Raw genomic sequence first — 27,060 nt, 5'->3', positions numbered from 1 at the left:
TCTAACTTCCTCTTACCTTTATCAGTTCTTGAAGTTTGGGGTCGCTGCGTGAGTTGGGATCCACCATTGTTCGCACTTCGTTCTCCTCTTTCAAAAGAAAAGACAGTCAGCGGGGTGGTCCCACCTGAAGGCATTAGGCTAACCCAGAGAACAAGAGACCCCGTTACCCAGCATTGTGTCCTCAGGGTCCAGCTCGAAGGGGATGGGGCTGAGGGGCAGGTTGATGGCGTTCATGCCCTCCTCCTGAAGCTCTGACACTGCAAGAAGGAAGCACAGAGTCACACTGTAGCCCACAGACAACAAGGGGTGGGGCTCGTAACAGTCATGTTCCGTATCGATGTGGATCGAGAAATAAAAGCACCAAGGTTAGTCTATAGCTGTGACTCAGCCTGCATCCGATTCCTGCCTCTCCTTGCTAAAAGGACCAAACCGTCCCCTTCATCTCACCTCTTCTGACCGTCACCTCACTCGCTTTCCTGGAGAAATAGGGCACAGAAATCTGCCTCCTTTCGGAAATGATCTCGGGATCAACAGAAGGGAGGTGAGCACTGCAGTTTTTCTTAAGTCTCTGCCGTTGCCTCCTGCCTGTCCCTCCTTCCAGGGCTTGCCATCTGGTGCAGGTGCACCTGACAACTCTTTGTTGACCGGATGAACGAGGTCCCCACGTTGAGGCTACATTTATGTTGTAGATCATTTCCATCCTCAGTTCAGCCCTCCTCCGACTTCTCTCCTGATTCAGCTTCCCTGAGTATTTTTCTGATTGTCCCACCTCCCTCCTTCACCTGGCCCCAGCTGCTGCTTGAGTACCTCATTCTGGCCTCTCCCTGGGCTCTGGACCTGTCCCTTCAGCTGTAAGGAATCATGGGCCCTGTGGCCAGGCACCTCACCTCTCCAGGCCCGTTCCCTCAGCTGAACATGAAGACCTGGACAGGATGACCAGTAAGTTCTTTCTTACTTCCCAAATCTTAGAAATCTATGATTCCACTGTTCTCAAGAAAAATAACAAGAGGTCCATGACCACTAAAGACTTCCAGCCTGCTCCCTCCATGCACTGAACCCTCACATGAAGCCTTAGTAAGAAATAAAAATCCCTACCACAAAACCAGTGTGTGATGGACCCTTGCTGAGCACTTACCTTGGATTTTTACCTCTCCTAAAAGCAGCGGCTCAAATCCCCTCACCTCTACTCAATTCCAGTTTGAGTAATTACTTGGCACCAATTAAGCACAGAATGACCATTTTCTCTGAAAGCACTGATCACCAAAGGGTTCTTAAAGAGCTGATACGGCAGCTGCGATCAACCTTTAGTAAAAGCAATGTCCCATCTTTCCATTTTATTTATGTTTATTGACTATGGCCTCACGGATCGCCAGCATATACTTGCAAGAACTCTTAAGCACAAGGCAGTTGCTTACAAAGAGTTCTTTCATATTAGCAAACTCACTGATTGTTGCAGCTGGACAGGGAACGAGATTGCCTAAGAAAGGGAGTGAAACCCACTCTGCCCTAAAGGACACAACTCACATTATGAAGCTGGTATTTACTCCTGTTGCTGTGGGATCCCGACATTCGTATGGGATATCAGCCAGTGACCATCTGAATCTCCAAATCCACAGACACCCACCGCTCTATGTAATTCCCCCCACCCCCATAAAACATAACTGAAAATTGTAAGTGACACCTTCAATGCTTAAGTGATTCTACAGGTATAGGATTGCATTTGCTTTCCAGAGAAGAACAACTGCTTCCTGTTAGACTCTATAATGTCTCCTAGCGCTCCTCCGAGGACTAGCAGTTTGCTTTCTTTTCCAGGCTGTTTCTTACAAAGAAGCCAGATTCCCACTACTTAACAAGCACTGCGACGCAAGCAACGGGCAGTGGAAATAAAGTCACGTTTCAGTGTGGGTGTGAGACTGGGTTTACTGGCCATTGAAGAGACTAGCTCTCGCTGCCATCTATGACTCCTTCCCGTGTCTGCCCCCCGTCACCACCCCCGGCCAGGTCTGTGCTGTCCAATACAGTAGCCATTAACCACATGTGGCTACTGACGTTTAAATGAATTAAAAATTCCGTTTCTTAGTTGCGCCTGTCACATTTCAAGCACTCAATGGCCCACGTGGGGCAAGTGGTTACCACACTGGACCGTGAGAATGTAGACTTCCTCACAGGAGATTCAGTTGGATGGCGCTGTCCTAGGTAATCCCACAGACCCAAATGCTGATGATGCCCGTGTTTAAATCTCCAGCCTGAGGTATGCTTTATTATATATTTTTTAAATTAATAAGATGTAATTATCTAAAACTGAATTCAAGGCAACAGAATCAGGGATAGGATAAAAATGAAGCATCTTCCTGATATTTTTCATGTACAAAAACAACCAGGCTTTGACCTAATTTATTCTCTATTGGTTTTATTTTACCCAGCATCACTGGGTTGTGAAAACAGAAGTCAAGGCATTATTAAAACAAGACCCAGAAACAAACAAACAAAAAGAAACAGAATCTCTAGCCTAGGCCTGACCCTGAGCTCTAGACTCAATGTCTCCTCTTATGTCTATTGGTGGAGATCTCAAATTTACACATCCAAAACAGAACTCGTGATTTTCAGCACCCTCACCCCCACCATAGCAACACTATATCAAGACCTGTTCATCCCCTACTCTTATCCTCCTCGGTAAATGGCACTACCATTTGCATAAAGGTTCAAGCCAGAATCTGAGGAATCACCCTTCACTTCTTTTCCTCACCGTTTGCAGCCAATACATCGGCAAGTTTTGTGGGCTCCATCTCCAAAACAGGACCCCAGACCCTATTCCAACCACTTCTCACCAGCCCCCCCACCATCATCCTGGTGCAGGTCTCCATTATCTTTCACCGAAATAACCAGAACCACCTTCTAGCCAGCCCACTGCTTTCTGATGCACTGTCCCTGCCCCCGTCTACTTCCTATAGCACAATCAGAATGATCTATATATAAACAGCTTTCTCCTGCTTTAAGCCTTCCTGTGGCTTCCCATCATACTCAGAATAAAACCCCAACTCCTTCCTAAGACCTACAGGACCCTCTGATTAGCCCCCTGCCTCCCTCTTGTATTGTATTTTCTCCATAGCACTTATCATGATCTGAAATAACTATTATTTCTACGTTTGTTAGCTATTCCCCCGTAACAGAATGTAAGCCGTGGGAAGACCGGCACTTTTTCTCTTTTGTTTGTTATGAGTCTCCGAAGAGGAGCCAGACTGCCTAGAGTCAAATCCAGGCTCTATCACTTACTAGCTATGTGACCGTGGGCAAGTTCATCAACCTCTTATACCTCAGTTTCCTTATCTGCAAATGGGGACGACAATAATATTGCCTACCTCCTAGGGTTGTTGAGAAGATTAAATGAGTTAATATATGTAAAGCACTTAGAAGAGTGTCTGGTACCTGGTAAGAGCTATGTAATTATTTGCTATTATTACTTAAAATGGTAAGCACTCAAGAACCATTTGTTGAATAAATGAAAAAAACTGTTAAGACCACCCTTCCACTGCACAGGTTGTAAGCTGAAGCACAATTTAGCAAAGCAGTGTATAGGATGTAAAGAAGGATCTCAGCCTGTCCTTCGGGGAAAAAATTATATTTGGGCCTGACCCTGTGTGTGCGTGTGTGGGCACATTTCTAGGGCAGCATTTCCAGCATACATTTTTTTTTTTTGGCAGTACGCGGGCCTCTCCCGCCGCGGAGCACAGGCTCCGGACGCGCAGGCTCCGCGGCATGTGGGATCCTCCCGGACCGGGGCACGAACCCGCGTCCCCTGTATCGGCAGGCGGACTCTCAACCACTGCGCCACCGGGGAAGCCCTCCAGCATACATTTTGTAAAGAGACAAAAGCTGCCTCTGTCCCAAGACTGTTGTACAGCCAGAGCCAATTTGTGAATATAGAGATATTTACACCTCTAACATGTGACTAGAAATGCAACATTTGCAGCCAAATATAAAGGTGGGTCTGCACGGGATCTCTTTTTCTGTGTAGATCATTGTTAAAAATGTTTTCAGATGAAAAATTCCCAGTCAGAAACACTCCCCTCTGCCCTGCCTCTTTAATTCACTCACAGAGACAAAACAAACCCGAGAAGAAAGGCTGAGATATGTTTGCAATTGGAAATTTTTTTTTTTTTTTTCAGGAAATGATTTGGTACAGGAACATCATTCCCATCCCATTAACTGCTGACTCGGAGCCAACTGTTTGTAAAAGTGAATATGCAAACTGCCCGGTTCAGGCCTGGCCCCCGCCCCATGGGGCTGCATTAGTGGCCACATTCCCAAAACAGCCCGCGTGCTTTGGAGGTTTCATTTCTATTAAACCAAAGCAGGACCCAGCAGAAGCCCCTCGCCATCCTTGTGCTCTGAAAGAGAAAGGGCTGCAATTGAATTTCCTCGGCATAGAATATGAATATGATGTTTATCCCTCGAACCTCCTCTAACAATCTAAAACTAGGTCTGAATGTGCAGCCCTCGGTGTCTCGTGGCGCCATTAGTCATAACTTAATAAACAGATTAAATGCCCAGCTGAAGGTCGGGCTTGGGAGAGCAGGGCGATTGCCTCAACTCCTGAAGTGCTCACCATGAGAGAGGGGGCATGGCTTTTCTGGGAAACACAGTCTGACTCTGCACCCAGCTGTGCAGCAGAAAAAGTACACGGATGGGCTTTGGAGTCTGAAAGAGCGAGATTTGAATCCTACTTCTATTTTTATCAGCCATGGGACCTTATGTTAGTGACTTAACCTCTCTGAAGTTCGGTATAAAACAATTCTGTATAAAACAAGAGTATAGGGACTTCCCTGGCAGTCCAGTGGTTAAGACTTCGCCTTCCAATGCAGGGGGTGTGGGTTTGATCCCTGGTCGGGGAGCTAAGATCCCACAGGCCTTGTGGCCAAAAAACCGAAACATAAAAAAAACAAAACAAAAAAACAGAAACAATATTGTAACAAATTCAATAAAGACCTTAAAAATGGTCCACATCAAAAAAAAAAAAAAACCAAAACGAAAACAAAACAAAAAACAAACAAAAAAAACCCAAGGGTATAGCTGACACTATTGATTTCTTCTCCAATATTGATTTTGTTTTTTCTCTGCTGAAAGAACCCTCATTTTTTTCCAGTATACACTCTGCCTCCTGTGCCTCTAGGTACCTAACTAGTACATGGAACACCAGGATTATAAAGTTGATGGATGCGATGAATAGTAATTTCCCTTTCCTTTTTTCCCATGAGAAACAGACTAGCTGCAGGCATCTCTTACACTCCAGAATATATATACAGGTGCTCAGTGAACACCAGGCAGAAAACAAGTATGGTGAGAAGAATGGAGAGGGGTTTCTAAGAGTACAAAAGGGTCTATTTATGGAAGGCCAGTAATTTCATTCCTTCAACCAATAAACATTACCAGGCACCTCCTCTGAAGCAGACCTTGTGTCAGCACTGGGGATAAGGGTTTGGGGATCTGACATGAGTTTGCCTCAATCTGTTTACAGGTGGTGGGAGAGGTAGGCACAGAAAAACACAATGGGCAGTCTGTTGCACTCAGGGGTGAGAGACATGTAACTAGAGGGCTGTGAGAGCTCGGGGGGAACAAGGATAACTTTGGATGTGGAAGACTGGGAAGGATTCCCAGAAAGGGGGACAGGTGAGCTGGACTTTGAAAAACTTAAATTTTCATCCGACACAGATGCCCCACAAAAAGCACATCTTGTGCATAAACAGCAAAGTGTGGACCAACAGGGCAGGTGTTGAGAGAGTCGTGATTATGTCTGAGCACCAGGAATGCAGGGTGCACACAGGGGAAATGCGGGGAAGAACAAGGGGCAAATAATTAGGTGAGGTCCAGAGTGTCAAGGGCTGTGAATTCATCTGTTCCCCAGCATGCCCTGGACCATGCTCCCCGTGTCTATAGATGAAAACTCCAATCAACATACTGAGGGAGGGCAAGAAGATAAGCAAGGTGTTTTCTCTTTCAGTGCAAGAGGGCCCCAGTGAGATACGTAGGCTGCTCTAGGTCCTTATCAGGACTCCAGTGATTCATTTCTGGCCCTCGTAAAAGATACTCAAGCTCCCTTAATTTCTAAATGGCTCAAGGGCCACCCCCCAGAAGTCCTTGCAGCTAGAGACAACTACACTGTCCGTTCGGCAAATCCCAACAATTTTTCTCTATATGAAAAATCAACCTGAAAGAACATCTACCAAAAAACTATAGCTAACATACTTAATGGTGAGAAACTGGAATACTTATACCCTAAGACTGGGAACAAGGTAAAGATGTCTCCTCTCACCACACCTACTCAAAATCATACTAAAGGGCTTCCCTGGGGACAGTGGTTGAGGGTCCGCCTGCCGACGTAGGGGACACGGGTTCGTGCCCCAGTCTGGGAAGATCCCACATGCCACAGAGCGGCTGGGCCCGTGAGCCATGGCCGCTGAGCCTGCGCGTCCGGAGCCTGTGCTCCTCAACGGGAGAGGCCACAACAGTGAGAGGCCCGTGTACCGCAAAAAAACAAAAACAGAAACAAAAACAAAACAAAAAAATCATACTAAAAATTCTAGCTACTGTAATAATACAGGAGATGGAAAATAAAAGGTACACAAATTGGGAAGGAAGAAATAAAACCATCTTTGTTTGTAGATAACATGATTAACTATGTAGAAAATCCCAAAGAATTGACCAAAACAAAATGAAACAGAAAAAATCCATACTCTTAGAACCAATTAGTAATTATGACAAGGTGGCAGAAGGTTAATATACACAAGTCAATTATTTTCCTATACAGTGGCAATAACTGATTAAAATTAGAAATTAAAAACACAATATCATTTATAGTAGCACCCATAAAAGCAACACTAAGATATAAATCTAACAGAATGTACACAGGGTTGATATACAGAAAATTACAAAACTCTGATGAAAGAAATCAAAGAAGATCTAGATAAATGGAGACATAGTCAGTGTTCATGGATTATAAGACATAGTATTAAGATGTCAATTCTTTCCAAGTTCACCTATAGATTCAAGGTAATCCTAGTCAGAGTCACAGCAAGCTATTTTGTGGATATCGACAAACCGATTCTAAAGTTTACACAGAAAGGCAAAGACCCAGAGTGGACAACACAATATTAAAGAAGAACAAAGTTGGAGGACTGACACCACCAGACTTCAAGACTTACCATGATGCTACAGTAATCAAGACAGCATGATACTGGCAAAAGAGTAGACACATAGATCAATGGAACAGAATAAAGAACCCAGAAACACACCCACACAAATACAGTCAACTGATCTTTGACAAAGGAGCAAAGGCAATTCCATGCAGAAAGGATAGTTGTACTAACAAATGGTACTGGAACTGGACGTCCATTTGCAAAAGTTAATCTAGATACAGACCATACACTTTTCATTTTCTTAACAATATCTTTCACAGAGTAGACATTTTAATGAGGTCCAACATCAACATTTCTTTCATGGATTGTCCTTTTGGTGTCATATGTAAAAACTCATTGCCAAACCCCTAAATCACATAGATTTGCTATGTTTTCTTCTGTAAATTTTATACATTATGTTCTATACTTAGGTCTGTGATCATTTTGAGTTAAATTTTGTGAAAAGGTCATTAAAAACAAGGAAAGTCTGAGAAAATGTAACAGCCAAGAGGAGCCTAAGAAGATGTGATGGCTAAGGGTGATAATGGTATCCTGCATGGGATCCTGGAACAGAAAAAGGACATTAGGTAAAAACTGAAGAAATCTGAATAAACTATGGACTTTAGTTAATAATAATATATCAATATAGGTTCATGAATTATAATAAATGTACCATACTAATGTAAGATGTTAATAAGAGGGGAAACTGGGCATAGGCATATGGGAACTCTCTGTACTACCTTTGCATTTTTCCTGTAAATCCAAAAGTATTATAAAAACAGTCTATTAAAAAAATCAACCCAAATTTGCTATTTTTCCAACCATATAGAGTGTTCACTGGGGAGAAATCCATGATTTTAAGAGACATATGTTTCTTCCCATCACCAAGGAGAGAGTGGTAATTTATCCAACATTAGCTGAGCCCTACAGAAGCATTTGCATGGTAGGCAAAGCACAAAGACCATTTCGAAGCCCTACAGTGCAAGCTGTACTCATTCCCAAGTGAGAACTTGTTTCCAGGAAGAAAGTGCCTGGTTTTTTGCTTTGTTTCCAGGGCTGAGATGAGAAGACAGAGCTTCCTCATAACTTAAGGATGCTGGGCAAGGTCATTTCTGCTTTCCCAAGAAGAGGTCTGTACCGCTAGCATAACCGTCACTGAAGGTGTCTTTAATGCTTTCTCCGGAACTGCTCTGGAAACTCTATCTATCCATTGTCCCTGATGGGGCCTTTACATCATGGACTTTGGTATTAGTTTTCTATTGCTGTAGTAGCAAATCACCACACACTTGGTGGCTGAAAACAACACAGATTTATTATCCTGATGGTTCGGTAGGTTAGAAGTCCAACATGGGTCTCACTGGGCTAAAATCAAGGCATTCGCAGGGCATGTTCTTTTCTGGAGGCTCTGGGGGAGAATCCATTTTCTTGCCTTTTCTGGCTTTTGGAGGCCACCTGCATTCCTTGGCTTGTGGCCCCCTTCCTCCATCTTCAAAGCCAGCAATGGGGGGTGAAAATCCTTTTCACATTGCACTACTCTGACCTCTTCTTCTGCCTTTCTCTTCTACTTTTAAGTTGCCTATGACTACACTGGGCCACTTGGATAATCCAGGACAACCTCCTTATTTTAGAGTCAGCTGATGAGCAGCCATAATTCTATGATGAGCAGCCATAATTCTACCTGCAACCTTAATTTCCCTTTGCCATGTAAGCTAACATATTCACAGATTCCAGGGATTGGGATATGGATTTCTTTGGGAGGCCACTATCCTGCCTATAACAGGTTTCTTGGTTAAGGGACCCTTGGTTAAGGGGTTCTGTTCTCAATACTCACCCCTGCCTACCACATGTGGGTTCACTTTTCTTCTAGGTGAGATTGTCAAAAGGAAATGCAAAATCCCAACCCCCACCATCCCAGCCCTTAAACCAGAGGAGTTTTACTACTTTTAACTAAAAGGATACTTATTTCAGCAGCCTTAACATAAAGCATCAGGTAAACATGGGAGCCAGCTCGTAGTGGCCTCAGCAGACTGTCAGGGTCTCCCCACGCTCCCCTCTACTTGACACAGCTCTTAGGCACCAGAGTCTGACATCCAGGCCTTGGAGTACAGCCAGAAAAGGGAACTTAGAGGCTGCTGTTGTGATGGGAGCTGACAGGGGGATCTACAGTCCTGAGTCTTAAAGTTTCCACCAGCGTCTTGGTTTTGGTCAGTTTTATAATCTCTGCAGAGTTGGAAGGCTGCCAGGCAAATGGCCCCTGGACATTAATTCATTGTTCAGCCAACCACATGATTCAGTTGTCCTCCAATTACAAGTAAGCACGGAGGGAGAGGGATGAACTATTGGCTAGCTTTGGGGAGTTGAAACTGTCTGAATTGAAACACTGGTGAGGTCTCAAGTAAGTCATGGGAATTTAAAACAGTGCACAGGCACAGAGGGCCCAGCATCAAATACATCACCATTCTTTCTCTTTTGCCAAGCCATGTCCAGTATCTCTTTAGATCTAGAACCAGAACCGTTTTCTTGATTTTAAAGGTCTTACTTAAGCAGAAAGTGGTGTGGCTATGCCATCCTGGGAGTTTATAATGGAAGACACCAAGCTGTTGTGCATGCGTGTGCATCGGTGTGCATCCATATACCCTAACCACTGGTAACAACCTTGGGGAGACTATAGACATTGACCTGGTATGTTGGCTAATTACATGTGAAGTGTGGGTACAATGAGCGACCCAGGACAGCTAGGGTGGAACTGGCACTGCTTATCTCTTTCATTCATAAGCATGTGTGGGCATCTCTGGTGCCAGGGGCTGGGCCAGGAGTTGTGAATACAATGACAAACAAGTACTTCCCTTCTGGGGTCGGTAGATCCCTGAAGAGCAGCTACCTGTGGTGGCCACGAGAGACCAGTACAGTGCCAGGCACCTGCTACACACTCAATAAGTGCCCAGAGGATGCTTTAGTTGGGGGAGGAGGGGGAAGATGTACACACAAACTGCAATGCAATATGATAAGGTCCTCCATGCAGTCCTGAACCAAGTCCTGAGAGCAGAGCATCTTTCTAAGGTGGAGGGAGCAACAGAGGAACACATGGGATATGCAGAAGCCATGGGAAGGCCAGTAGGGCTCCAGGCACCCAGGGCAGCCTCTGCACCTCACTTGCTTTTATCTCTGTGTATCACTGGAGTCAAGTTTCTTCATTTCTTTCTCTGTGGCTCTTTGACCTTCATATCTATCTCCTTCTTATTTATTAATCCTGAAGAAGCCAGTCCTTTATTTTTGCAGTGGCCCAATGCTGCTTAATAAGTGCCACATCAAGTACCAGTCCACTGGAATTCCCAAGTGGTGGCCTCCGTTGAAACAAGGGCTCTGGGTAGGGGTGTGGCCAGTGAGTGACCATGGCATTGCTGTGTTTGGTTTGGATCAGTTCACTGGTGGGCTAATTCTGGATTTGTCTGAAGGCCAGTCAGTGGTTTATCCTGAAGGAGCACTGTTGGGGGAAACTCTCTCTTGAATGGACGATGATGATGCTGATGCCTGTGAGAGAACACATACTTGTGCTGCACTTCCTTTGTACCACGCATGTAGATGTGGCACCTTTTTTAAAAAAAAACATATATCAACTCATTTAATCTTCCCAACAATCCAGTGAGTAGGTACTATGATTATCCCCATTTTATAGATGAGGGGCCCAGAGAGGTTATGTAACTTGAGCAAGGCCACACAGCTAGAAAGTGGAAACCAGATTTGATACTAGGCCAGCTGGCTCCAGAGTTCATATCCTTAACACTACACTGTATGTTGTCCCAGTTTTATGTAACAATTTTTTTTTTTAATACGAAAACGTCTAAAACATGGTCACTTCTACATTCCCATGTAAAACCAGGAGAAAGTTCCATGGGGAATAATCTTGTGTATGCTGAGCCCTACAGGTCGTCTGGTCACTCTATGGAGGCTCAGTTTTTATGAGGACAGATTAAAAAGGAAGTGACATTTGAGGAGTGTTTTTGTTTTAAATAACAGGTTGACTTATTTCTGGCTAGAAAAGAAAAACATGCTCATTTAAGAGAACTTTGAAAATATTAAAAAACTGAGAAAAGAATCCTACTGCTTAGAGATAATGTTATATTTTCTTAAGCTTTTCTATGTTTTACACACACACACACACACACACACACACACACACACACACACACACACACACACATATTGGGTACACAGTACCGGGTAGTTCTATGGCCTGCTTTTATAGTATCAGATAATCTCATTATATTTCCTCATGCCATCAAAAATATCCCTTTAACTGGCTTTCTCAATCTGTGCTGAAGGTACGCACATATGTTTACTTAACCATTCCATAACTATTGGACATTTAGGTGGTTTCCAGTCCTGGGGGGAGGCAGCTGAGTCTGGAGGGTTGAGTCATTCGCCAGCTTTGCAGGGGGGAGGGGGAGGGGCACTCAGGCACCGGGACAAGCAAGTGCAGAATGTGGGGTCTCTGGGGAACCAGATGACAGCCCGACGCGAGGGTCAGGCCACAGGCTCTTTGCTCTCTTTCATGGATGAGGAAGCTAAAGTTCAGAAAGTTTAGGAGACTTCCCTGAAAAGTTCCCTAGAAGATGATTCTACCGGTTAGCCGTCTCCTGTCCCCAGTGTCTTAGTTTGAAGTCATTTGCAAGTGGGAAGAAATCCCAGGGAAAGGAGTGAGGGGTGAGGAGAGAGGTGCAGAGACGTAGAGGAGCCAGTAAAGGGGGCACACGTTACTGAGCCTGTGACCTGTGGGCAACTGAGCCTCAACCCCCATGGGGCTGAGGAACCGTACACAGTGTCCCCAGGAGACTTCCCCATTACTGAGGTGACCCCCAGGCCACGCTGGGTGTGGACTGAGGGGATTTCTGAAGCTAGAGCCCTGGGACAGAAAAGTGGAGGTGCCAGATTAAGGGGGGAGCCCTCTGTGTGCACCAAACCGTCTACCAAGCCAGGCTGAAATGGGAGGTGACTGGGGGTTCTGTGTTCAGTGCAAAAGCATCTACCATGCTCACCCAGGGATTTGGGGGCCAGGATCTGCCACCCCCTCCCCTAGGAGACAATTCTTAGGAGACTGGGAAGGAGTTAAGAGGGTACATTTTTGGCAACATATCTGGGAAGGGAACATTCTCTTGTTCTCCAAGGAAGAAGCAAACCAGAATGGATGGGCTGCAGAATTCCATTTTTCTTATTATGACACTAGACCAGTGCTATTCAAAATAAACATTCCCGGGCTTGCCTGGTGGCGCAGTAGTTGAGAGTCTGCCTGCTGATGCAGAGGATACGGGTTCGTGCCCCAGTCTGGGAGGATCCCACATGCCGCGGAGCGGCTGGGCCCGTGAGCCATGGCCGCTGGACCTGCGCGTCCGGAGCCTGTGCTCCGCAACGGGAGAGGCCACAACAGTGAGAGGCCCGCGTACCGCAAAAAAAAAAAAAACACAACAAAACATTCCCTTAGTCCTGACTGTGACATGCCCACACTGGAGATTCAGACTGAGCTGGAAGCGAGCTCTGCCCCTGACCCGGCTCAGGTCTGCCCTGAGAGGAGGCCAGCACTGCTGCTGGGCAGGTTGCTTCCATCAGAGCACGAGGCCATCCCAAGGAAACTTCTAGGGGGCAGGGGAAAGGATGTACCCTGTGCTGAAATGCTACACAGGCCAGGCCATGTGCTGAAGGTTTCCATTCATTATTCATCCTCTCCACCCTTTCTGGAGGAGAGATGCCCTCTTTTTCGGACAGAGCTGAAATTTTGGAACTAGTTCATCGTCACACCATTATGATCATGGTGCTGAGGGAAGTCTATGACTCTTTCATCTGATGGAATGGGGCCCTGTCAAATGTGCTCATGCCCTTCCTCCCAGTCTTAAGTACTGATTGAACACCTGCTGTATGCCACACGCTATTCTAGAGAAGAACGAACCCTTGCCCTAGGAGCGTGCAGTCACATACACCAGAGTCTTCATGGGCTGAGGGCCAACACAGTCCTGGCTCCAGGTGATGAGGGAGACCAGGCTAGGCTTGCACTGTCAGAAGGGACCAAGGAGGGCTTCATGGAGAAGGCGGCACCAGACCCTTCCATGGACGGATCTCTGCTCTTCTCTCCATCTCACTTAGCACGGTTTATAATTACCCATCTGTCCGCGTATCTGAAGAACCCCGGTCTCCTCCACTATTTCGAATATGCCAAGAGGACTGAGACTTGCCCACCACTGCACGGCCAGCACCTGCCACACCATGGGTGCTTCACGCGTATTTCTGGAGTGAATGCACAGTGCGGGCACGCTGGTCCCCGAGCAGCGCCCCCTTCCAGCAGAGTCCCACAGCCAAATGACAGCTCCACCTTCTACGTCACAGCCAGACAGGAATCTTGGGTGGGTCTGGGCTTTAAGAAGAGAAGGATAAGGAACTGGAGGCAGCAAAGGAGGGAGCAGAGAAGGCCAGCGGGTCCGAGACCTTCAGGTAGAAGCATTTTTGCTTATCATCTAGGCCTCCTCAGCATTATGACTAAGTCCTATCCCAGAGCAGAAATCTATGACCATTGCCCTGGAAGCAGTGGCAAGATGCTGTGGGTAGCTGTGCATCACAAGAGTTTTTGCAGCTCCCTGGTTTTTTTTTTTTTTTCTAAACCAACAATCCATGTTGACAGCAATTCTGTATAGAGAACCTATTAAAAGAAATTATAGTAAATCAGAGATGCTTAAGCTCTCTGTCTGGTGTTGTGATTGCCTGCCCGACACTTCCACTGTAACTTCCTTTTGTACAACCTTCCATTTGATTCAATTCCACGGATAATTACTGAGTCTTGACTACGTGCAAGGTGATGCATTGGGAGCCTCACGCCCATTGCATCTTCCAGGCCCAGAGCATAATTTAACTTACGGACAAAAATAAACATGTTCAACGGAAGGAGAGAGTGACAGAGGCCACAAGAAACTGTACAGACCATTTCAAAGGAGATAGCATTTTATCCACGTAAGCAGAGGCCATTCATTTGTTTAAGTATACATTGAACAGTATTGCTGAGCAACTTCCCTGGGCCAGGCACTGTGCTGGGTCTGGGGTCAAACGGATGAATAAGATCCAGATGCAGAGTCCGGCACAGTCTCTTAGCGGAGCCAAAGCAACATCACTTAACCCATCTGGAGGTGGAAGTCAGGGAGGGCTTCTCAAAGGAGATGCTTCAATTGTTTCTTAAACGAGAAGTAGGAGTTCACCAGGTGAAAAGGAAGCAAGACATGTAAAAGAGCTGGAGACATGAGGACAGGCACATTTTCAGGAAGACTGCTGGACAGGAATGAGTCTGTGAGGTGTTAGAGATTTAATCCAAGAGCCAGAACATACAAAGTGTGAATTTATTCCTGAAAGCAACGGGGAACCACGGTAGGATAAGCAAAGCAGAGTTTTGCAAGTTTGCAGAAGGGCCCGGGAAAGATTCCTTAGTGGATCCGTCCAGGTAGAAGTCCTCCTGGGGTATACCACCATGACAAGGCAATCTGAGCTGGCCTGGGCTCTGGAGAAAGGTAGACCTTGAGTAAATCCCAGCTCTGCCTCTTATTTAACTTTTCTTCCCCTCTGAAATGGGAATCATAATTCTTAGCTCACGGGTTTATAATGAATATTAGATGACATAACACATATGAAATGCCCAGCACAGTAGGACATGCCTCAGTGAACATTCAGTAATTGTTAGCCCACCCTTCCCCACCTTTCCCAGTGTGTGCCTAGTGACATGTATAAGCCCTGGGAGAGAGAGGGACTGCTCAGAGATGATCTCGTGAAACAAGCATGACTTTGGCAAGCCAGCAGAGCTCAAGAACAAAGTTGGAGGAAACTTTTAAGAAATTATGATCTGTCCCCTTGTCTTGGGCTGATAAAGAGAGACAGGATTGTGAAAGAGGCAGTAGAAAAAGGCCCACAAAATGCTTCACAATGCAGAGGGATGTTTGGGGTCAAGTGGCATGGTGAGAGCACCCAGGCAAGTTAGAGAGGGAATATTTTGTGGGTGTTATAGAGCCTGGGAGGTGGCCTGGAGGCAAGGTGAAGGCCGGATGGAGATGGCAGAGGGGGTGACAGCCGTCGTGGTTTTAACGAGTGGTGGTGTTGCTGGTTAGTGGTGACTGTGGTTTGGATGGATTTTCAGAGGTGGAAAAAAAATGGTGTTCAACACCTAAAGCACCTGGATTGTGGCCTGTAAATAATAATATCATTACCTATAAAATGAATCAGGGTGCCTTGGAGAAATGGCCGATTCTAGCGCTGAGGCAGGAAACATATAAGATGAGCCTGGAACATCTTATTGCTAGAAACCAGTTAGGTATGAATTTCTACTAGGTTAGGATCACATCAAAGAGGCTTCCAATGGCCCAAGGCGGAACCATCTGAGCATCAATAAAGATAAAAATTGCAATGGGTTCAAATGCATCAAGTATAGTGAAATCCATGAGTTAATAATGATACAGAAAAACAAAACACCTCTCTAGCCACCTCTGGAGGATGCGAGGAAACCCATTCATTTTTAAAACTGGTAAATAAAGTGAAAATATCTGACGTTTATCCTATCTTTCTAAATCAAACTGTACCTGTGTCGATCAAATACTTAATGAGGCAATGTTTATAAAGCATTTCAGCTAATAAATGATGATGGAATAAATGAATTAGCACGTAACTATTTGGAAACCCCTAATGAATGAAGGTTTCTAGGTATGATCACCAATGGCTCCTGACAAATGAGTGACAACCAGATGTAATGCCTCTCCTTCCCCCCACCCCCAAAGAGACATATCACCATCAGTTCTAGATCTAACTCCCAATTTTCAGGAGATGCAGGGGACAGAAGAACATGTTAGCTGACACCATCAAGATACAGTTAGCAAAATCTAGACTGTGGGAACTCAATCGGTTTCTTCAACAAATTTTTTTCAAGGAATAAAAGAGATCTGGGATCATATCCATCAACTGCAATGCATGGGGCTTATTTTGATCTTGATTCCAACAAACTGTAAAAATAATAAATGAAATGACAGAAATTATGAGACTGAATAGCTGAAGATGTTAAGGAATTATTGCATTTTTATCTACATGTAATATAATTATCATTGTTTCTTTAAAATTCTTCTCCTTAAGAGCGATAACAGAAATACACATACTGAAATGACATATCTGGGATTATCTTCCGGCAGGGGCTGAGGGTCAGATGGGAGGTATACATGGAACAAGATCGGCTGTGGATTAACCCTTGCTGAAGTGGGTGATGGGTTCATGGGTGTGTACCACACTATTCTTTCTACTTTTATATATGTTAGAAGTTTTCTATAGTGAGAAGTTCTTGTTTTCCTTTTTTTTTTTTTTTTTAATGGTACTTAAGAAGTAGAAGGAAACCACAGGCTTGTTTCATAAAATAAGGAGGCAGATCAGGGCAAGCAACTAAGAATAAGGTCAATCTGGAAACAAAAAATGGAACTAATATGGCAAAAGCATAAATTAACATTCTTAATGTATAACGACTTCATTATAAAAATCCATAATAACAGTCTATCAAAGCCCCTACGGAAATTTAATAAAATACATTTCATGGCAATTTATATAAAGAAAAAAATATATAATTATCTAGTAAATATAGGGGAAAATATTCCTCTTCATTGGTCTACGCAAGTAAGTGAAGCAACAACGAAATGCCTTTCAGTGTCATCCTGGACCTTCTCTCTGCATCTCGTCCTTCCCCCCTTGTCTGCTTCACCCACTGCCCCAACACATCAAAGGGAAACACCAGCTCTGCTCTGGAGCATCCCCAGGCCAGCTGAAACTTCAGGATCCCTCAGTCTCCTCCTTTCCCCTCAGAGTTGCTGGCTGGTACCTTTAACACAAGTGCTTTCCCAGAGGGTGCGCAAATGAGTGACTTTGGGGTTCCCTGATTCATCAATCAGCTGTGAATCTGTGATACAAGCACCGTGGGCCCCGGGAAGAAGCCAGGTCCTCCCTACACATCTTCAGGGGAGCCAAGGAAACTGACTTACCACAGCCATCCCTCAGGCTCCCACGTGACTAAAACTTGCTCACAGCCACCCTTTCTACTCCTTTATTAATTGCGGTCTTTTCAGAAGCTGGATCAAAGAGCCCAAAGTGATTTAACCTTTAACCTGTCAAAAGCTATGGGGTGGCATTTCAGCCCAGACATAAACCCAAACGTGAATTTTCAAGCCATGTTTAATCTGGGTGGAAACCGAGTGGAAAGTCTTGCTGAGAACTTGCACGCATGTCGATCAAACCCATTTCCGTTCTTGCCTTTATCTATCTATTCCAAACTATTGGGGGGAATTGCAAAGGCCCATTAGGCATTACTGATTATGAGCTCTTAAAGTAAGAAATGTGTCCAGTTCCTATTACTGTCGCTAATGAGAATTACAACACCCTCTCTGCTCCAGCTATGGAGCAGAGCTGGCTGTTAGGTCTCAGGAAAAGCATTCAGCAGGTTAATAGCTCACGGAAGCCAACAGCTTCTCACTACACTTTCAGAATGCATGCTTAGATTTACCTTTACCTAGGAGAAGAGGACAGCAAGCAGTAAAATGAGGTCGACCTGTTCTTTCGAAAGTCCTTTATTTCTGTGTTCATCCTCATCTCCTCCCTCCCACCCCTAAACATCACACGCACACACGCGCACACGCACACGCACACACCCATCCCTCCAGAGCTATCTCTAACAACAGAGCTAGGCTAATGCAGGCCAGGTTGACACTAAAAACCTTCAGAGGCAGGAGGAGGGGCACCTACCATCTCAGAAGCCCAAACACGGGAGATGCACCAGGAACTGGCCAGGGCACCCCCAACAGAGAACCTCCCCTACCACAGCACGTCCAACTTCGTCCAGGCTCTGACCCACCTTTAGGGCAAAATGCCCCGCAGCCCATGGTCTAGGATTTCAGCCACAATCATGGTATCTTCTGCCCAGAGCTGAGCCCTCCCTGCGGTGGCCCACAACCCTCTGCTTTCAGGCCAATTTTCAGAGGTCCGGAGGTCTACGGAGCTATTGGATCTTTTCAACCATTTCCCGAGGAGAAGGCTAGACTGCTCAACACAACTCGCAGCTCAGCACATCAGCTGAGAACAAGTGGCTGCCTATATAATTTAATATGATGCCACATGGGACTCACAGACCTGCTGCAAAGCAAACAGGATTCTAGCGCTTGCCTCTTGGCAACTGGAAATCTGGAGTGGCTGCTTGTTTCTGTTCAGGCTGGGTATACACCTCAGGCAGAGATGGGCAGCGTGTTTTCAAGGGGTTGATGCTGGGGCCGCTGAGAAGTGAGTCTCATCTGGCGGATCTAAAATTTCTTACTCTGCCACAGACTCAAAGTCATAAGCATCTCCTTAAGCAGAGGCAAGGTGTGAGTACAGCTGGGTGACCCCAAGCAGCCCTGGACACAGCCTGAGGGCCATGCTGTGCCTTCAAGCCTTGTCTCAGCTGTGGGGAGGGAACCCATCCTTTCAGGAAAGACAACCTAAACCCGCAGTTAGGTAATAAAATGGGAAGTTATCTGCATATACATTTCCACGCATGAACTTATCAGCTTCGGCATCTGTTAAGCCCAAGAAGAAAAGGTTCTTGTATTTGAATATTAGTCACCATGGCCCATTGGGTTTGTCGGCTGGTTGGTTGAAGGCAAAGCCCTGGTGGGGAGCGGCGGGGAAGCTCTGGTACTGTGCACCTGTTGCGCTCATGAATGAAGCAGGGAGGTGACCCAGCACTGGCACCTCCTCAGATGCTGGGACCAGTTCATCTGTGCCCTGGTGGACTACAGAGAGACTCAGGACTGGTTCCCAAAATGCCGGAGCGTGGGGCTTCAGCAGGGATGCCCACCACTGTGATCAGTTGTCTAGAACTCGGTGCCCAAATCGTCCTGCCCCAGGGGTGGGGAGAGACTTAGCAAGGGGACAAAGATGGCCTCACTGAGAGTCAGTCCTGCGGAAAATCTCTGGGCTGAAAGGAGGGACCGTGGCCAATTAAGCGGGAGATTCTTACTTCCTGTTCTATCTGACCCCAAAGACCGAGGAGTGGATTGTGCTGGGAGACAGGGCTGCAGAGGTGTCCGAGGATGCTCGAAAGCCCAGGAGCATCAGACACCTGGAAATGGCTACAGGTGCATTTTCCAGGGCAACATGCTTTGTGCACCCAAATGAAGCAGGGGGGTGGGGTTGTCCCCAGGAACTGATCCAGACCCTCCTTTTTAGTCCTCTCTAGAAGGCTAGCAGCCCCAGGTGACGAATGAGTTCCTGCTGTTGTTGTTGTTTGGGGGGTGAGGTAGCAGGAGGCTATCTGGGGTACTTTTTCCTTTTGGAAAAGGGTAAATACTCTAAGGTCCAACTGACCACCTAAAAACCCCAAAGGAGAAACCCTGGGATGTAATTACTATGCTACCCATGATCATTTGAAAACGGAGCCTTTTCATAAACATCAGCATTATGTTTATCTTCCAAGAAGGACCATATTCTTCAAATAGCTAACACCTAAAAGGCACAAAGTATGCAAATTTGACTAACGTTTTTGATTAATAATCGTTATGTGGCTGGCATTAAGTCAACCATGCACACATTATCTCATTTAATCTACGGGATGCAGAATTCATAAAAGTGAGTTTATGTCATACCTGATGCCTAACGCATCAGAATATGTAAAAGAGAAGTCCAGAAATAGCACTGCAGGACTGGACTAAAAGGTTTTGATTCACAGCAAAGGAAATTTAATTAAAACATGTAATGTCCATTACTGTCATTCATAATCATATTATACCTCCGAGAAATAATACAGATATAAAAGTCTAGAGTTACCTGCATGTTTGATGTAAATAGGATAAAATTATCTAAGTTCTGAAAATATCCAGATATCAGAAGGAAAAAGAAGTATCTCTACCTAGCGTCATGTGTCATCAAATTTCATTAGGTAGGGACATGAGTATCTAGCCACAAGAAAGCCCATCCCTCCTCTGAGAGCAGCTTGTAAAAACTTCCAAAGGTGCCTGAAAATCTTGGGTTTAACACAGTCATGATTATTACTATTCTTTTTTAGCTCCTATAAACAATCAGACGCTCCTGCTTGGTTTGGCAAGGCTCAGGAGAGCCCAGACAGTGGATACTCTCAGCCCATCCCCAATACTTTTTGGACTCTATATGGTGATAAGGACCAGATCCTCTCACAGGGCAGCTTTGAGGTCCAGTGGAGGGAAAGAATCACGGGAAAGCTCCAGGGAAGAGAAAACATGGCACAGTTGCCAAACCACAGCTAGGTCTCAACAGGTCCATCTATGGGCATCGAACACTCTCCCACTTCATTCCCTTGTCCCTTAATCTCTTTCGGAGTGCGCACTATTGCCAGACCTAAAGCTGAACAGTGGAACCACTCGGGGAGCAAGGGAGCAGTAAGATCCTTGCATTCTTAGGATTACAGTATCATGGGGGAGATGAACACTCATTTTAAAAACATACACATTCATAAAAACAAGGCAAGTTCCACCGAGACAGTTTCCGCAAATCTGAAATGCATCTTATAAGACTTCTATTCCATGAGGTCCTGGCAAAGATGAAATAAAATATACAAAGCCCTTGGCTCAATAAAAATTAATAAAAATTCTGCTGCTACTAGGATTACTATTCTTACTACTAGTGAGTGGCTTCACCAGCTACTAGCTGTGTGATCTTGGGTAAGTTACTTAATTTTCTCATGTTTCAGGTCTCCCATTTGTAAAACGGGATAACAATAATTCCTAACAAAAAAGATTAAATGAGCTAATATGTAGGAAGTGTTTGGAACAATGCCTGGTACACAGTAAGAAACTGATAAATGTTAGCTGCTAGTGGTGATTATTATTTTGCCAGAATCGAAGACACCACGTCAGCTCATAACATGTTTACAATCTAGCCCAGGGTTTCTCACCAGAGGCACTATTGATGTTTGAGACCGGATAAGTCTTTGTTGTGGGGCTGTCCCGTGCATTGTAGGGTGCTCCGTAGAATCTTGGCCGTAATCTACCCAGGATGCCAAGAGCATCCGCCCCTGCCCCCGCCCCCAGTCCTGACAACCAAAAATGTCTCCAGACATTGCCTAATGTCCCCTGGCAGGAAAAATCGCTCCATAAAAAAACCCACTGGTCTAGCTGGAAAGTATAATGCACCGAGAGGAAGGGAGACAATGCAGAGCTAGCATCTGTGGTCATGAGGAAAAGAGCAAGGGTAAGTCCACGAGGGAGCCTTTCAACAGAAAGTCAGGGAGGGCTGCTTCCAAGAGGGGGCTGTAAATGGCGCCTCGTGGCCATCTTGAATCTGTGTCCCTTCTGCTAAACATAAAATTTGCTTTAGCGAGATTTCAGATTTCAAAACGAATTAAACATCATGACTAAACCCAAATTAAAGCAACTATAATACACTGAGGATAACTTTCCATTACCTACAGTTCCCTCCTCTCACCAAAATCCTGATAGAGCTTCTAGGCTAAATGTTACCCACACGGATTTAGATAAGCTGGGGAGAGAAAAAAAGGGAAAGGAACAGGGAAAGGGAACCTTCTAGGTCACCCCCAGAGAACTCGGGAGCAATGTCCACTGACATCTGTGGAGATGAGCCCAAAGTTTAACCAAGTGGCAGCAAGTGAGTCCGCTTTCAAGAAGAACAGTGTTTGGCCCACACTGGCTCCCAGCTGCTGCATCCCATCCCATCCCCATGACTCAGACCAACTGAGCCTCATCTGTAACTCAGTCCTGCCCCAGTTTCTAGGATTCCAACTTGACCTGAGACTGTCCTGGGCTCGACAGCATTAACATCTGCCCCCAGAACAGTGCTTCATTCCAGTACCGGATGGAGTTCGTTATCTAGACCCTTATCAAAGTTCTTATTATTGACCTTCTGCTTTGGTCCCTGTTGATGAATCCCTGTCCAAGAATCTGCCTGGCACCCCGTCCCAGAGCCCTGCCCAAGTACCCCTACCTAGTGTCTGGGGCTAAAAGTGTCCCAAGGCTACCATCTGCTTTTCTACACACCTGAGCATCGTTCCCCCAAGTTCCTGTTGCTGTGCTCCGTCTACCCATTGGGACATCCTACTACTTCGTTTTGGGCACTTCTTTTTTGCTGTTGATTTTGGGGGACGGTGATCAGAGATTACTGTATCCCATGCTGGACAGACTGCATCTTCACTGTTAGCATGTGGACCAGTAATCTGAGTGCAATCCTTTCCCCGAGGAAGAGTCAGATCCAAGTCCCATCCCTTTCTGCCTTCCTCCTGCCTTTTTGGTACCTGGCCATGCCCCAAGATGACCAAGGGAGAGCACATTGTCTGTGTTTGGTTATCTCTGTTGTGTGGTAAGTGAATCAGGCTGTCGCTCTGTACATGTGACTCAATTACAATGTATATACATGATAAACCAAGTACCTCCTGTATGCAGGATACCCTATCGGGTGAGAGAAGGGGAAGAGAACTAATGCTTATGGAAGGTTTATTTTGTACCATACATTCATTTACATGCTTTACAAGATTATTTAATTTTAACTCACAGCCACTCCAAGAGGTAGATACCATCATTAACAGTTTCTGTATCAGGAAGAGAGGCAATGAGGCATCAGTTAGGATCAGAACAGTGGTCCAGCTGACTTCAAAACTTATGCTCATTCCTTGAAAACCAGGAGTGGTCTTTTTTGTGTGTGTGTGGTACGCGGGCCTCTCACTGTTGTGGCCTCTCCCGTTGCAGAGCACAGGCTCGGGATGCGCAGGCTCAGCGGCCATGGCTCACGGGCCCAGCCGCTCCGCGGCATGTGGGATCTTCCCGGACCGGGGCACGAACCCATGTCCCCTGCATCGGCAGGCGGACTCTCAACCACTGCGCCACCAGGGAAGCCCTAGGGGTGGTCTTTTTGATGGGTAACTGGAACCCTATGGGTTTTCTACCCTTTCTTCCTTTTTTTTTTTTTTTTTTTGCCTTTTATAAATTTTCATAATATATGTGGCATCTACTTTGGGGATTAGTGACTGAACTCACAGCACTCACACAAACTGTCCACGGCCTCCTCTCTCAGGTTTTTTCTGCTATGAGAATTCAGGTTTCAAGTGCTTTCCTCGAGGTTACACAGAAAATGAAATGTGGAATTTCGATGAACACTCTCAAGGGGTCTGCGTACAAGAACTTATTACACCTTTATGGGAGCCACTGTCCTATTGAGCAAGGTGCCAGTGGGACCTGGGTTTCCCAGAGGAAGTCAAGTCACCAAAGCAGACTGGGACACCACCTACAGGGTTCAGGGTTCAGCAGTGTGCCTTGGTCCCTCTCTCCCTGTTCCCAGAGATCGAGGAGTCGGCTACACATTGGCTGCAGGTTTATAGGAGGAACATGGGGATTGGCATTTGTAAGTGTCACATTTGCATAATGAACTCCCCACCCTGCTCCCCCTTTTTTTTTTGAATTTTATTTCTTTTTTTATACAGCAGGTTCTTATTAGTTATCCATTTTATACATATTAGTGTATATATGTCAATCCCAATCTCCCAATTCATCCCACCCACACCCCCCCGCCACTTCCCCGCCTTGGTGTCCATACGTTTATTCTCTACATCTGTCTCTACCCGCTCCCTTATTTTTTTTAACAGATTAGCACTTAAGGCTTTAAAAATACCACAAAAATATACACTAGAGATTGACTTGCTTTTTTTCCTGCAGTGGGGGGTAGTAACTAGATTGATCTTTATATGGATAAACCTGAAGCGACTTCATGGGTGAGTTTAAATGGTTATGTTTGAGGATTTGAGTACCACATAGAAGGAATCTCATCACCTGTCAGAACCAGGTGTGCGGGTATTCATGGGTCATATTCAGGAGGGAGAGAAAAGAGACAGAGAACAGAGGGTTCCACAGCCGAGGAATACAATGCTAAGTAGGAAGCAGCTACCCCTTCTGTACAGAGATCCATTTAAAGAAGCAACCAGCATCACCCCTGACACTTAATCTACAAACCTATAGGAGTCAGACTGTGTTCTTACTTTTCTCATTATTTTTATGGTAAAGCGGGCTACATTTAGAATGTCTAACACCAGCAATAATGAACAATGAGCCAGAAACCACAGAATACACTTTTACCTTAGAAAACTGATGAACTGCACAGTTTCGATTCCTACCTGATCCTTACAATTGGACAAAACTAGCTTTCACATGGCTACATCATTACTGCCAGAGTTTCATTGTACTTCTTTGAAGCTTATCATTTTTAAATATATCTTCCCTCATGTTTACAAAGTGAACATATTTGGTATTTTAATAGTATAATACTTATTTATCCTAGACTGTTATATTTAAATCATCACACAATTGTTGGTAAATTGGGTTGTCTCAGTGTAGGTAAACTATATACGTGTATGTATGTGTGTGTGTGTGTAGATATAGAGTTGACCCTTGAACAACATGGCAATTAGAGGTACCCACCCCCCACTTAGTCAAAAATTGAATATAACTTTACAGTCAGCCCTTGGTATTTGTAGTTTTGCATCTGTGGATTCTACCTACTGCAGTGTAGTTCTGCAGTACACATTTATTGAAAAAAATCTGGATATGAGTGAACCCATGCAGTTCAAACCCATGTTGTTCAAGGGTATATATATAGTATACTTTTTTTTTTCTAATGTTATTTCCTTGGGATATATTTCCAAAGGTGGTATTGTTGAGTCAGAGTCAAGGGTTGCTTTTGTGATCTATTTTACATAGCATCATACTGTTCTCTAGGAAGAGAAAATAAAAGATAATTTTTAATGCCTTCTGCAAAGTATATGTTCCCACAAAGCCCTGTTCATGTTACATTTATAGCTTTTATTTATTTTTGATAATGTAAATAGGTGTGATATGGTAACTCGTAGTTGTTTTAACTTGAATATGTTTAATTACCTCCCTGGGATTTGTTTACAGTGAATGTTTCTCTTGTGTGAATTATCTACTCATATCCTTTGACCATCTGTCCAATGAAGTCTTGATTGTGCCCTTGAAGATTTATATAAAACTCCCCAAAGTGTCTGGATGGTAAGTTTTAGCTGTTATGTTTATTGTGACTACTTCCCCAATCTGTTGCTTCTCTTTTTACCTTTTAGTTTTGTTGATTTTCTTTGTACAAAAAAAGAAAAAAAGGCGAATTTTTAAAAATGTAATTGGAGCCATCAAACTTGTCACTGATAATTTCTTCAATTGCTTCAATAGTCAGAAAATTGTCTTTTCTCAACAATTGAGATAAGTATACCATTAAAAAAATTAGCTCTTTAAACCATCTGGCATTTGTTGTGGTATAGGGATACAGTGACCATATTTTCTGAATCAAAAATTGGAACATGCGATCTGACAAGTGCCAGTATTCTTTTGGGCAAAATGGGACAGAATATTTGAAATTGAGACTGTCTTGGAAAATTGAGGACATATGGCCCCCGTATGTATGGAGCAAGCTGTTATTTTAAAGGTACAGTGCCAGACCCTCTTTTCTCAGCTCCTGTCAACTCTAAAACAACAGAGATTTTTAGCCTGAGGCTCACCTCACCTGAATGCTGAGCCTCGCTTTACTAGGGCAGATAGGATATTGGTAGTGCCACTCCCCTCAGAAGGAAGGATCCAGAATTGGTTATGCTGCGAAAGCCTACTGTTGGCCCCTCCAGATCCATCGTTCCCCACCCTCTCCCTGCCCAGGAATGGCTGCATTAGTGGGCACACCCGCCTTCTGCCTTCAGCTTAAGTTAGACCAATGGGAAGTGGCCCAGGAATGCCAGGAGAGAGAGGCGAGCTGGGGTTATTTATTTCCTGATTCCCTTGCGGTGGCGTCGCCATCGCCTGTCTGTTGGGTGGCCCTCCTCGCACCATTTTTTCTATCTCTGAAATTCGGTAATCACTCAGGCCCAGGAGTGGTAACAGCTCCCTATGATTACTAGCCCCAGGAGGGAGTATACTTAGCTCACTTCTTTTAGATAAACGCTTTATTAAACTGTACTTGAGTTACACAGTTTGAGTGTGCAGGGACCTTAACGGAGACACCGAGTATCCAGGGGGCCTTGGTGAATAGTACATGCAACTGCAGTAAGTTTTCCCCAGACCCCCTCACTAAGTTAAACCACCACGATGTTTAGTTCCCTTCTTGAAGCACGCCCCTCCCCTAGCCCACAGCCTATTTGACCACTCTGCCAGTCCCTTCCTTGGAGGACAGGACCTCTCACCTCCACTCACACTGCAGGACTGCTCCATCCTCGACAGGCCACCAGGCACTACTCCAGTCACTCACATGATCTTGAAATCCTGAACTGCCTGTCCTGGTTCTACCTCATCCCAGCTGCTTTCTCTTCCCCCACGCCAGGGCTAGCGGTCAGAATGCCTCAAGGTTCACCTAGGTGGCAACAGCCAGTGGCTTCTTTCTTCAACCAGAAAGCCAGAGACTGTAAAATACCTTTAAGACACATGGGCCAGTGCCATGATACATAAAAATCGGTTGAGTCATTGCAAGCACAGGGTGATAATCATCTGAGCTGCCCGTTCCTGGTCCCCCGCACCTTTGTCAGTGGGGGCCTATCTCTTCTTGGCCCTTGAACTGTGGCTCATGGTGCTGTCTGGAGGACCCTGCTATGACTCCACGCCTCACCCACAGCTGTTCCCATTGACAATGTGGATTCCACTTCTGCCAAGTACATACCACTTGGGGGCAACACCGACATGCCCCACTCTGTGGGGAAACCATGAGCAGAGAGAAGTCGGGGGCAGGAAATTCAAAACACACAGTGCCGGAAGTGACGACCTCTAGGCTCGGCGTGGGGGTGGTGGGGGCTTCAACAAGCCCCTGCCAAGCCAGGCTCAGGACTATCAAACCACGCTGAAAG

The 27,060-nt window shown here is 45.3% G+C and overlaps 1 protein-coding gene across 6 annotated transcripts in view; it reads right to left on the bottom strand.

The window, feature by feature from the left end:
• PARVA (parvin alpha) overlaps positions 1 to 27,060 on the bottom strand; it is a 183,284-nt gene that overhangs the window by 82,156 nt on the left and 74,068 nt on the right. For all 6 annotated transcript variants that reach the window (XR_004351242.1, XR_004351243.1, XM_032642018.1 and 3 more), the window contains 2 exons: positions 168 to 257; positions 17 to 87 (listed from right to left, as the gene is read on the bottom strand). Coding sequence is in view for 4 of the 6 variants with exons in the window: in XM_032642018.1 (XP_032497909.1) it covers positions 17 to 87; positions 168 to 257 (161 nt within the window). In the remaining 2 variants the exon portion in view is untranslated. The remainder of the gene's footprint in view (positions 1 to 16; positions 88 to 167; positions 258 to 27,060) is intronic.

Source organism: Phocoena sinus, chromosome 8 (assembly GCF_008692025.1).
Source record: "Phocoena sinus isolate mPhoSin1 chromosome 8, mPhoSin1.pri, whole genome shotgun sequence".
Taxonomy (NCBI): domain Eukaryota; kingdom Metazoa; phylum Chordata; class Mammalia; order Artiodactyla; family Phocoenidae; genus Phocoena; species Phocoena sinus.
This window is presented reverse-complemented; position numbering and strand designations above follow the sequence as displayed.